At 44.6% G+C, this 13,627-nt stretch overlaps 1 protein-coding gene across 3 annotated transcripts in view; it reads right to left on the bottom strand.

The window, feature by feature from the left end:
• Window positions 1-13,627, bottom strand: part of RASA3 (RAS p21 protein activator 3) — a 164,581-nt gene that overhangs the window by 129,281 nt on the left and 21,673 nt on the right. Inside the window, exon 2 of one of the 3 annotated variants that reach the window (XM_040554438.1) lies at window positions 994-1,047. The exons of the other annotated variants lie outside the window; for them this stretch is intronic. Coding sequence (XP_040410372.1) covers window positions 994-1,047 — 54 coding nt within the window. The remainder of the gene's footprint in view (window positions 1-993; window positions 1,048-13,627) is intronic. 3 annotated transcript variants of the gene reach the window in all.

Genomic DNA, 13,627 nt, shown 5'->3' with positions numbered 1-13,627 from the left:
AGGAAAAAAAATAAAAAATAACAAAATAAAAAAAAAAACAGTGATTCTGCACAAAAATGAAATGTGAATTTTACTGCAGTTGAGTAAGTAGGCATCCATTCTCATCTGCCACATTAGCTCCTTGTCAAACTGCTCTAAGTGAAAGCAGCAAATAATCTTGAGAAAAAGAAAACTGAGCAGCAACGGGACTTCCTGCCTTTTTTTTTTTAATAGTGGGTGCTGCTGTTTACTATAAATATGTGGTTATGCAAACAGGGACATAAATGCTCATATTTCACAAGTCGCTGCATATTGTCAGCCGTAACCATCACTTCCATATCTCCTCTGTTTACTTGTCATCAACTCATCTGCAGTCTTCTCTGTTCTTTATGAGGATTAGTTTGACAACACAGGACTTTATCCTCATTCTCCAACTCCCAGGCAAAGCTTCAAGCTCCCTTAATTTAGCGGCACCAGTAGTATCTCTTCCAAGGGGGCTGTAAGGAGAGCTCTTAGCCCAGCTTCTCCCTCCTATGGACCCCAGGGGGGTTTACAGCACCCAGAGGGAAGCTGCTGGGATTATACTGCCAGCATCTACCTGGAAACACCCATAAAACAAACACTCCTCTGCCCAGATATGCCCCAGTTTTGTGGTACAAGTAAGATACACGACAGATGCTGTGAAGTTTATATGGACTGGGAGAAGCCCTGCCTAATTTACGCACAGCCAGCGCCGTGAGTAACGCAGCCACCCCACACGCAGCTCTGAGCTTTTAATAGCCTTTTCCATGTAGTCACACATCTACCGTGGGTCAGATCCTGTTGTCTTCCATTTGGTCAAAAATCCCATTGAAGTCAACGCTGGCGGGTCAGCGTGTGAACGCCGGGCTGGCTCTCCTCGGTGAATAGCTCCCATTCAGCTCCCTGGGATTACTCATGTGCGTGAGTAACTTCCAACAAGGGCAAGAGGAGCGAAATCCGGTCCTCATTAGGGGCTGCTAAGCTGAAACATACCTCGCTCTGTCGGTAGGGCCGCCCGAGCAGGGAACGCTGTCGGTGAGGTGCTACCTAAGAAAGACAACACAGCACAATTTGGCACCTCGTTTCTAGCATGTGATTCTTTCGAGCTAATTATCCAGGCATGACTGCGCAGAGGAGCTCTCTCCCATCACAGTGCATGAGCAAAGATAATCTTACACCACGGAACACAATTAGCCAGATGGTTATTTGGAGGTTTTTGGAATAGAAGCAATTTCTCTGATCTGGGAGATAAAAAAAAATCAAAGCTGAATTTTTTTAAAAAAAATCATACCACGCTTGATTCCCAAGTATTTAATTACATATTATCACGGGTAACTACCAATCCACTCCAATTATGCAATCTGATTTTATTGATGTTGGAAACACATTTGTAGCCACTATATAATGTGTATATTTAAGTCAATATCTGAGTAAACAGTCTGGAAAACACATCATTTGTACCCAGATTCGGTTACTAGCATGATTATCATCTGCCACCTGCTGGAAATAGCTGTGATATCTCGGCTTAGGCCCACAGACGCAAGGTCTGGTCACTCATCAAGCACGCACAGATGTCAGAGAGCAAAATATCCTCCTTACACCCAGGAGCAGGTTCCTCTTGCACCCAGTGGGAAAGGTTAAGTTGTACGGGAGGCTTTGTGTGCATTCACGTAGAAGCCATAACTTGACACTGTTTAAACAAACAGATATTGAATCTGCAGAGAATAATGTTATCTTCTGTGTCTGACCAGAAAGAAAGATGTACAAGCCGAAATTGAAGCAGCTGGCTACTAGGATCTCAAACTGCCGTAGGGCTCTTGCCACCGCGTTCTCAGTGGCACAGTGGTCGGTCCTCTTGCACCACGCTCCCAAAGGGTTTCTTCCCCTACCCAGGATGATCTAGCACTGGCTTTGAGCTCCGTCTGAAGAGGCAGGGCCTTCTGGCTGTGTGGCTGGCCCACAGCACCCTAAAGGGGAACAAAACCTGCCTGTCCAAGACATCTGCTCTCACTCAAAAAAATAAATAAATTAAAAAAAAAAAAAAAAGAGAGAGAGAGGGTTTGGATCTGGATGAGGTATTTCTCCGAGCGCCAGAACCTTGCAGCTTGCTGCCTCCATGCCAGTAAAACCAGAGCAAGGAGTCCAAGTAAGCCAGAGGGCAAACCCAAAGGCAGTGCTGCAGGACTCGCCTGCCTCTCTGGCTCATGTGGAGCGGGCTGGCTGGGGCAGGACACGCAGGTAAGACCAGCAGTTCCCGTCGGTGAGCTGGGTTATTGCACCCGACCGGCCGAGGAGGGGACTGAAGGCACTGGTGTGACTTGCGCTTGGCAGGTCTCCCCACGCCAGCAGGGAGAGGGAGGCAGCTACAGCTGGGTTAGAGTTGCAGACTTTTTTTTTCCCCAAAAAAATCATACCCAGGCCCTTAAGCAGATGACTTCCTTGTGCCTAGCGGGTCTAGGAGAACGGCCAAGGGTTCGTGTTTAGATAGTGCTTGCATTCAGGGAAACACGGTGCCTTTCCCTGGGTATCTTTCAGTTATTTCCAGGGCCAAAGAAGGAGAATCAAAAATGAAGACTGGGATACAAGTGATTTCTGAAGGCTATCCAGGTCTGTGGGATGGAGTGGAGAATGAAAGAGAAGAAGAGAAGCACTCTCCCAAATAATACTCACGTCCAAGCACCTAATAAAATTATAATTAATTCCTAATTTTCTCCACTGACTTGTTTTAACCTCCATAAAGCAGTCAGATGTTCGGAGCAGGAAGGCGGAGTATAAGCAGTATCTAACAGTATTTAGCAAAATCTAAAATACGGAGCAACACATCAGCAAGGATTAACACTGACATCTGCCTCCGCCAGCCTCCCACGGGATGGACGGACAGACGGACCTGCCTGAGGTCTTCTTGCAGCGGGTTGCTTCCCAGCAGCGAGCACAAACCACAGCCCACTCCCACAACACGTGCCTTCCGCTGTGCCCCCACCTACAGATGCACAGAAAAGTGTGCTGGATCTTAGCAAACATTGTCCAAAAGATTGAAAGCCAGGTATGTGTCTACCAACGTCCTATAAATATATAAATAAAACTCATTTTAATTACAGCAATGTTTTTCCATTCCTCTTCCTCTCTTCCCACCCCCCTTTCCCTCCTCTCAATTTCTCGGACAGTAAGTGGGAAACAAACTTTTTTTTTTTCTCCCCAGCCCCAAATTAATTCCTGCTCAAAGCTTCCATAAAGGGTCAAACATAAAGGAAGCATCTGGCAAATCGGCTTTTGTATCGCAGCGGCCCTCCCGAGCCCTCCCTTCGCACAGCGAGCGCTGGTGCCACCCCGCAGGGGGCTCGCTCTGCTGCACACGCGTGCACGAGGACACGAGATGGAGGCGCCCAGGTACGTGGCACCCAGGGACAGAGCGGGTCCCTCTCCCCCAGCAGCTTTTTGCAGTTGCTTTTTTTATCCCCCTGACTACAGACGGACTCCTCAGCCGCTCGGTCGGGTGGTTTGCTTATGGGTTATATGATAAGGGTGTGTGTTTGCAGGGTCAAAGTCACCGCTTTGGATCCTATCAGGTAACACGCTGAACTGGCAGGAGAATGTTTTGGCTTCTCTCAGCATCTCCAAATGCCCGTCGAGGGAAAGGCAGTGAATGAATGGAGACTGGGCCCTCAAGCACACCCATGAGTGACTTCAATCACGTAGATCAGTCCGTGCACGTGGCCAAAGTTGGTCACATTAAGACATAAAGTAAAGCGAGGAATTGTCATGACTTTAAAACAAACAGGAAAGCTGTCAATAATATATATATATATTCCTCTTTATATGTACAGAAAACCTTTACATTTCAGAAAATGTATGCTCAAACTCTTACATTTTCTTACTATATATACAAAGGTCAAAGCAAACAACAGAAAAGGCACTTCTGCTCACAGTTAACAATAGTATCTCCAAAGGCACGGTGCATGCTGGGGGAGCAGTGGGAGACGAACATCATCTTTAGCTTTTTCTGTATCTGGCCATAAGCGTAAGCAGCTGCTGCAGCTCCTGAGCCAGCCCATCGCTTCTTCTGCAACGGCAGCGGGAGGGGAAGGGGCAGCACCTCACTAACCTTGCAAGAGAGTCCAAAGAGACCTAGGTCAATATTCAAAATCCTAGCATCGATATCACCCTGCAGAGCTTACAGCCTTACATATTACATGAAGAGGTTTGCTCAAAAATCAGACAAAAACAAAAAAAAAAGGAGATTAAAAAAGAAACCAGAAACCTATGAGAGCCGTAGGGTGCTGAGATCTCAGGAAAGGAGCTCAGCACACCCCAAGACGGCCATGTTCAAGAGGCAGACTGCTATTGACCACCTTGATTTTATAATGCAGATACACAATTCTCTATGCTAGGTGTGAAAGCTGCACGTATACGTGTCTCAATACACTGGAAAATGCATTTTTTGCAAAAATCTTATGTTCATTATCTATTTATTTCTCATCTGTTCTTCAGCAAGTACCTTTGCTATCAAGAAACCATATGCAAGTCTTGCACAGAACATGGAAATTCCCATGGCCATTACTTGATACAATTGTAGAATTTACAGAGCAAATGTTTCATAAATATCTGCTTCATCTGGTAGAGATCGTAGGTCCAGTCCTCTGGTTTGTTAAGGATACTTCATGAGTCTGCTTTCAGTAAGCAGTGAAATGCTGAAGAATCCCCTCAGGTTGGCTGAAGCTATGTTTAGACCATAATTAGAAATTGAGGTACTGCACGGCTGATCCTGTCTTCCAGCATCATCCCCTGACAGAAAAGACCTCCTGGACCTTGGGTAGCTGGACAGGAAAACAGCCAGTTTTGAAAATGTCGTATTTTGCTTTCCTTAGCCCCAAACAAAACAAAAACCACCATCAACAAAAACAACCACCGACAAAACCCCACCCAAAACCAAGTTTGAATGAACACATACACGGTCCGCAGCTCTTGAGGGCAGAGAGACAACAGGCAACCACCAAGGAAGTTTAAAGCCACTTCCCTGCTGTCACAAACTTTAATTCATAAACAGCAGAGAAACTATTTCCAGTGATTTCAATTCCTTGATGGGCCATGCTGCCATCAACATAAGGAGCTAAGTTTTCCCTATTTTTTTAAGGGATTCATCAAAATCAATCAAAAGAATCCTTTGATGGCGCTACCCTTTGGATCTCTCCATAGTAGGTCATTAGACACGTACCATTTTTAAAAGACAGAGGCTGAGACCCTGCCAAACAAACGAGGGCCTAAGTATTTCTACTTGTTCAAGGGTGAAATACAATGTTGTATTACTGTGTACGGTTAGATTTTGGACATATTTGAGGAGATGCATTTCAACTCTCGACAGTCTATTATTTTACTGATATTCTTCACGTCTTCCTGCTACTTCAACGGGAAAATAACAAAAACCCCAGCAGATGGAAGAAAACACTCTTCAACTCCTTCCATCGTTCATCTGAAAATTAAGTGTTGGCTTTACAGATCAAAATTAGTATGCATCAAGGCTTTAACGTCATGTCTGCTCCTGTTGTTTAAGCACCAATTCACAGCAACTTTAAGAAAAGCACAGCCCCTCGTATCCAACCTAGCTTTGTTACCAAAACACCACATTTAATCAAGATAAGGATTCGAGAGAGCACTGGCCCTGACTGCAGCGATAGTTACCTTGGCTAGTGAGGAGATAGAAGGGTTGCTCTTCTCTTGCACCCACACGAAATGATACGTGTAAGAGCACCCGACACGAAGAGCCTTGTGCTAAAATGGGCTGCCCGTGGTCTGTCCCGGTGCAGACCAGTGTGAGTTTTGGTTCTGCCAGCCAAACCTCAAGTACATCATGTCAGCTCAGGCCCAGCTTTGGAGGAGGCCAAGCTGAGCTGGAAGGAGCAGAAGAAACTTTTCCAGGTTTGTGTGGGCCTGAGGAAACATCTTTGCCCCCTTGGCTCCCTGCCGAACACAACCAACGAAGACGGAAATTCAAGACAGCCCCTCATGAGAGCCAGTGGTCACCTCTGTAAATAACTGGCCTCGGCAAGTTGGTTTGAGCCTTCCATAACTCGTTAGCAGTCAGACAGCACATGGATAAAGGAGAAAAGGCCATTAAAAACCAGAAACATTTTGCTATAAACACATTTGCTTTGGCTTTTGCACAGTGCATATTTATCGGTGAAAAAAAGAATGTTTTACACAAGTTATTGAGGCACGAGGGATGACACCTCGTGCCGTGGGTGTGCTCAGCGCGTTACTGAGGCATGCCTTTCAATTAAAAGCTGGGGAAATACGGCCTATTACACAGCCCTTCGCACATGTACAGTGCTGTATGAAGCATTATGAACAGCTCGCACCGTCGTCTTTCCCTAAACAACGGGAGGCAGGGCTGGTGAGCGAGGTGTGCTCGGTCATCTATTCTATGCACCAATAGAATACTCTTCGGAGTGCTCTGCTGTAATGTTCAGCTCCTGTTTGCTATTCGTTAAATGTATTGTTTGAAAAGCTACCACCAGCTATTCATTCTTTTTCTTAGCAGAAATGCCATGACAACCACCACATGACCGGCTACAAACATACCACAAGTCTCCAGGGCTTTGCTTTAGGAAGGCTTGGCCTGATATTACTCACGCTTTTTTATTTATTTTTTTTTCCGCAAAGCCCAGATTCGGTGATACTTTATGTTGTACGAGATGCATCGAGCCTACCAGCCGATTTTACCATGTGGCAGCAAATATCTTCAGCTAAAATGGGACACAGCAAAGTACGAAGAGCACAAGAAAAGGGTAGGTACGACTGTTTGATACACAGAGGAGACTTTCCTGAAAGAATAAGTTTGTCCCAAAAAGCTCCAGCTCATCCCGATTCCTTCTTAGTACTGTTATGGAAGCTGGTGATCAGCTGCAAGTTACAAGAGACACGTTCTGAGAATATCCTGCAAATATAGTTGCGCTTTTTTGTGTCCATCTAAAATTATCCGAATGATGTTCACCAAATTCAGAAGTAAAAAAGATTTGGGCAGTCCTCTGCCCCGTAACGCAGGACTGCTCCCTTTCGAAAATCCCTAAGTAGTGAGTGCCATCAGTGATGATTCAACTGAATTGCTACCTTAGGAAGATTGTATCGCAATGTAATTAGCTTTAATACGAAGAAATAGTGCTTCATTATTTCCAGACCGTGTCTGTTTCATTAACTGGATAAAAATATCTTCCTTCCTTCCTTCCCTCCATTGTTCCCCTAATTTGACTCGCAGGTGGAAAAAAGTTAGAGACGAGGCAGGGAACTGAACTCAAGATATTTTTTCTAACCAAATTGACCATATTGAAATAAATAATTCCACTTCCTTCTGCGCGAGTTAGCCTCGAGAGGCTTGCTGGTCCCCAAGCACAGCTACTCGATTTCCCAGGTTTTGGGAACCGTGCCCGAGTCGAGCAGCGGCCGAGGAGCGGGCTCCTCAGCTCCCGCACCCGCTGCCCGGAGTTTCACCGAGCCGACGGCTGGCACAAATTCAAGCTTGCCCTGGTGAATGCCAGGTGCTGGAGCACCGGTACCTTTGTGCCAGGGTATCTGAAGCCAGCAGGAAGCACCAGCGTGTTTTTCATGTGCACAAGAGCAAATAATTTCAGCCGGAATCATTTTATTTTCTTAACGGAAGAGAAGGTTGGGGGAAAAACCAGAGCTTTGTCTCCTCTCTGCAACATCCTGCATAGAATTTAATATAAAATAGCCCCAAAACACCATGGAAGTGCCTCAACACAGATTAGGGCGGGCTTAAAAAATACCTGCTTTTACTTTTTACACTTGTGCCTATAAGGACAGGAGAGAAGTTAATCATATCACTTCCCAGAAAGTGAAATTACACTGATATGAACTCCACAGAGTGAATTTTTTTTCTAAAAGCACCTTTTGCTGTTCCAAGTTTGAAACAAATTGCATATCTGTACATTAAAATCACAGCTCGCATAGTTATCACGTGCTCCTCTTCACACTGCTGTTTTCCACTGACTGATACATTAACAAATTGCACGTCCCCTTAAAATTACTTTTATTTTAATGTAATTTGATAGAGCAGTTACTCAGAGTGCCCGAAGAAGCAGAAGAGGTAGCAGCAGCAAAGTCACAGCATCCTTTCAGTCTGGCTCCCTGCAGGACCCCAGCCAGAGCGGTCTCTCCCATAAACCTTGTCTCTCTCCACTCCCCATCACCATCACTTCTTCCATGTGGTTTCTTCAGCCCAAGAGCACTCACAGATTATTCCTCCTCCCCAGGTGCTGTGTGGCTGCTTGGGTCAGGCTGGAGATTAATATTATTATTGTGCCACTGAACTCCCAACTCCATCAAGTATCCACCAACACTTTCAACACAAGAAGTCCTTTTCCAATATTGCTCACTTCTTGCTGTCAGCATCCTGAATTCGCATCCCCTTGGAAGACTCCGCACAGCTCAGCAAACCTGGGGCTTTTTACTATTAACTTTATTTATTTTTTTCTGCTGGATGCCTAACAAAAACTGTCTGCCTTCTCCTAGACAGTCTTTATCGTAACATCACCACCAGTGTAACCTGACTGCATGTCTTTTTACGTTTCTCCAACACAAAGAGCATTCTGCATCTCCCGCAGGCTTTCCAACAGCTGCCTTTACCATTTTAATTTCCCACTACTCTCCTTCTGGGCAAGTCTGGCTTTGCTGATATAATGAATCATATGTTTAGTAGTGTTACTGCTGGCTAGCAAAACAGAACAAGGCAATTAAAAGATTTCCTGTAATGATATGCGAGGGTATTTCCAACAAAAAATGGATAAACATTCCTGTTCTGTTGCAGATCCAAGCGGCAAAACCCTTAGTGGATACGAGTGCCCCTGCAACATGCAGCCACCTCCATCTGAAGTTATGGAAGCTGAAGGTTTGTATCGGATATTTCCCTGAGCACCAGCAGGCTTACCTTCGAGTCTCCTCTCAATGCAAACAAAGAGACCACCAGATGGGCTAAATTTCAGAGCCATTTTTTTTCTCCTTGCAGTGACTGCTGCAACAGGACTATCAGGATCCATGGGTAGCATGCTGTATTAAGTACACGTAATACACATTATTTTATCTTTTTGATTATTGATTTCAGCAAACTGCTTCAGACTGACAAGTAGTAAAGTATTCGAGTATCCTTTTTAAAGATAACTTTGCACAACCACGAAAAAAATCACAATTTTTATTTTCATGTAACAGGAATAACCCAATCATCATGATGCACGCAGAGCAATGAACTGATTAATAGGATGTTAACATATTCAAAGCACAAGAAATAACAATGGGTAGCCTTGACTGGCAGTTATCCTTCACAAGCTTACTGCTCCCAAGAGGCAAATTTTTATTAAAAGATGAGAGTGGAAAATAAATTTGTTACCTAATTAACTAAGGAAATAACAACAATTAAAAAATAATAATTAAAAAAAAAACAAGCACGGCGAAAAATACGTGCAGCTAAACCCAGTCACAGGCTTAATTTACGGCACAGTGCCCCGCAGGCAGCGGGAGCAGAGCCCACGTAAGGACTTCAGAATTAGTTTCCTTAAAATAGTTTATCGTCTCACTGTGTGACATAATAATCCCCAGGCACCTTAAAATCATTTCACTATCAAAACAATTCGCTTCTTCCCTGTGCATAAAATCATATGCTATATTAGGGTGTGGATTCAATTGCTGTCGTTATATTTTTCCTATAACTGCAAAAATAACACTGACAAAGTTCCTCTGAAAATGGAAAATTGCATGTGTACATAATCACCACCAACAACGGCAGTCCCCATGTTAATAATTAAAAAAAAAAAAAAAAGGCAAAACAGAAAAATAGGAACCCTCTACTCTTAGGCGTGTTCCACTGAACTACAGGTCCTGCTACCTGGAAGTGAGACCTGATCTCTTTCTCATCCTGCTTCTTCCCAATGTGCTCTATAAAGAAAAAAAAAAATCTTCTAGGGCTGCAACCTGCCAGTAACCAGTTGTCTTCCTTACAATCGTTCTCCCCAGGGTAACTCAGAGCCTGATGGGATTACTTAATGCACCACTTTTAGGGACGTTTATACTACAGCATGGCAGTGTACTACAGTACCTGGCCTGCTTTGAGTACAAACCCTAGTGCATGAGGCAGATGCACTACATCTAGTAGTAGTAACTTACAGTAACTTACAACTCTAAGATCAGCCATTCAGAACTATCAGAGCAGGATGAGTCAGTTTATACAGGACACGCTACATCTTTGCAGTGCCCAGAATCCAATCGGATAAAAAAAGGGAAAACAGAAGAGTGAATTAGTATGCTCCAAAGGCCCACTGAAGGTAACAAAAAGACTCCCGTTGACTTCAGAGGAGTCTGATGAGTCCCATTATGTTCCTGTACAGTGTCCATCACAATCCTAGATCCTGGTGAGAGCCTGTGAACACTGCTGTAGACACAAATGGTAACAATGACCAGTATACACTGGCAAATAATTTTAGAAATCGTGCTTACACTGATGAAATGCATTTGATGTGATCGGAGGGAAGTGTTTTAGGGTCAAATCCACAGTATTGCAATGGGTCTTTTCTCATTGGGTCACCAGTACAATGGTGAAAGAGAGGTTCTCTCAATGCTAGCACAAATCAGGCACACACAATACATCCCTGCTGTTTGCTATGGCCTTGTACAAACAGAAGCATTTCTTCATTCCTTCTGTACGCAAAGTTGGAGGAAGATCGGCTTTCGGTCATCAGGAGAGACAACCGTTTGCTGCTGGAGAAGGTGTCCTGCATCATGAGAACCAAAGGACAAATCGACAGCAAAAATGATTACGAGGCCGAAAGGTAACATCAGCAGCGCTATCTCTATTTAGCTATCAAGTTACCTTCCCAGGGACGAGCATAGCTAAGGACAAACTGCTCTGTGAGGACGTGTATTTTAAAAGGCAGCCTTAGGTATAATCAGCACTTCAGCATGCCACTTGCTTGCCCTGCCGCACTAAATCCAATGCCAGGTCATTTTCCTCCTACCCTCTGTTGAGGAGAAGATGCCTTTAAATTAGTTTTTCAGTTTAACAACTGAGGGAATGCAAAGAAAAAAAAAAAAAGGAAGAGGGAGAGAACGTTGCCCTACTTTAAGGGAAATAAATGAAGCAAACCTATTATGTCTCAGCAAAGCTGTTGTTACTGCTAAGTGAGTCATTGCTGCTGACTTTGCCAGTTGTTCCTACAGACACCACTGGAAAGAGGGAGATCCAAAGCTCAGAGATGAAATAAAAACAGAGCAAAAAATAGAATTAAAATTAAAAAAAAAAAAGTTGGAGCAGGAAGCAGAGAAATCAAGATATAATTTACCGTTCAGAGGAGACTAAGCAAAAGACACCTTGAAGACTTATCACTAGGGAGAACCAGCTTACATGTTTTGGATTCACAAGGCAATTCACACCCCTAAAGGGGTACAGTAAACTAGTCAACAGCAGGGACAGGCTCCTGAAGCGAAGGAAAAATCCAGATGGTACAACAGAGAATGGTTTATACGGCTTAGGTGGTGGTTGTTACCTCTTGTGATTCATTTACAGACTACTTCATGACATACTGGCTGCTCATCAGGTCCTAAAGTGCCTCCAGATGGCAAAACGCAGCTCGTGTGCCAGTGACCTAGGTCGAACTCGCTGCGCCTCATGGTCACGAATATCCTGACGTTTGCACAGTTCCTTGGAAAGGCAGAAACGATCTGAAATAGAGTTTGTCATGGCCATATCCTGCAAATCCACATCACGTCTTGCACATCACGCACTTGTCCCTAGTGACTAATATCCAGATCAGTGCAGGCATCGACAAGCATCAGATAACTATACTGCCGGAGGTACGATCCCCTAAGATATGGAAGGGGAAGAGCATCCTCCCCCTTTTCAATCCTTCTCTCCCTTCCTGATTCAAGTGGCAGACTCGCGTTGTTTTCTTTGGATCAACTCTGGTTTTCATCAGACCTCTCCACCACTAATTAAACTTGAGAAAGCAGCAGAAAACTAACCCAACAAAAGCAAACAAACCTGGATAGCTTTTCTGCCACTTTCTGCAGAGACAAATGATGAATTCCAGGGCTGCCGCAAGGGAGAGAGAAGACCACACAGCTGGCAGCAGCGGGGAGATGAGCAGGGAGAGAAGGGGAAAGAGCAAGCCGTTCCTTTTCTGGTGGCAGGAAGCTGCTATGAGATCAGCTTAGCTGCCTGGGAAATTACAGTCTAAGAAACCACAGAAGGCTTCCAAGGAGTTTTGAGACAGCATGCTTATCTTGGTTATCTTTGTATTTCCCAAGTTGCTTCATCAGGTTTGTAAACAAATCAAAGGCATAAACCAAAGCAACTGAAACAGATCATTAAGCATCTCGGACACCAGCCATGCCCTCCCCTACACTAAAGCAATTCCAAAACGGGAGGGCTGGCATTAATTCAAGGTACAAGATTAAAACTAGCATTTTTCCTCCTGTAAAATGTACCAGAGCTCCGTATAGGCAGGGCTCCATTTGGAAGACCAAAAACCTGTCCTCTTACAGAGGACAAAAGGATTGGGTTGTAAGGGTTGGTTAATGCAGATCACGGAGGAGAAAGTCCCTGTAGGAGAGGTCTAACAGCTTAGGCAAGTGTTCCTCTGACACAAGATGGACAGATGTTTCATATTCTGGCTTCCCAGGCGTGGGAACGTGAGCAACTGATGAGAAGTTTGATTCTGTTTATGTGTTTTTCCCCTGCTAGTTTAAACAGAGAAAAACGAAAGCAGGAGAAGCGGAGAGTGACCCAAGAGAACAGTGCCATTCCGGGTAGGGTTACAAAGTCTGAGCCTCGCTATCGAGTTTGGAGGTGGCACGAGGACTGGCAATGAGCTGAAAAATACATAGCCAACATGGCGAGACATCCCTGTGGGCAGTGTAAATCGCAGAGCTGAAAGGTAGCCCCCAGCTCCTCTTCTTTCCTTCCTGGTTATTTCTGGATGGGAAGTGTCCGTAGGGCGCGTCTTGCTGTGCTTTTGCGCGAGAGAGTTGCTGCTGCACCATCAGCAGCCTCTAATTTACATGGCCCCCTTTATCAGGCGAATCCCAGAGTGGTTTTCAGACTTTATTAGGTGATCTTAAGTGCTGCAGTTTCTACAGTCAGACCCTCCACCGCAGAAAGACAGCTCTCAGAAATAGAAATCAATGAATTAACTCATTCATTCATTAAAGCAGTGACTTAACAGCTCCCCGAGAGAAAAAGCAAAACACTGCAGCAACATTTATGGTAATAAATAAATTTTAAAAATAATAATAATAAATAAATAAATAAAAACAGTTTTATGTGGCATTAGCAAGCTTTCCCAGAAAAAGAAAATTGATCAAACCTATCGTCTTTTTAACTTTCCATGTCCAAACTCCCTGGCTTTGAGCCTGCCAACTCACAGACTCCCAGCTTTCCTCAAAAACCAGAGGGAAGCTGCAGCACTGCCCGCCAGGCAGGGAGATGGCATCAGCTCTGTCTTTACCCATCCTCTGCATCACCTTGGGCTGCTGGGCCTCCAGGCGGTACGCGGTGATTTGGGAGGTATGGCCTCTGCCATACTGAGGATGACCCCACATGGGCTCAGCCCCCTCATCCACTGCCCGGCCC

Source organism: Cygnus olor, chromosome 1 (genome assembly GCF_009769625.2).
Source record: "Cygnus olor isolate bCygOlo1 chromosome 1, bCygOlo1.pri.v2, whole genome shotgun sequence".
In the NCBI taxonomy this organism is placed as follows: domain Eukaryota; kingdom Metazoa; phylum Chordata; class Aves; order Anseriformes; family Anatidae; genus Cygnus; species Cygnus olor.
This window is presented reverse-complemented; position numbering and strand designations above follow the sequence as displayed.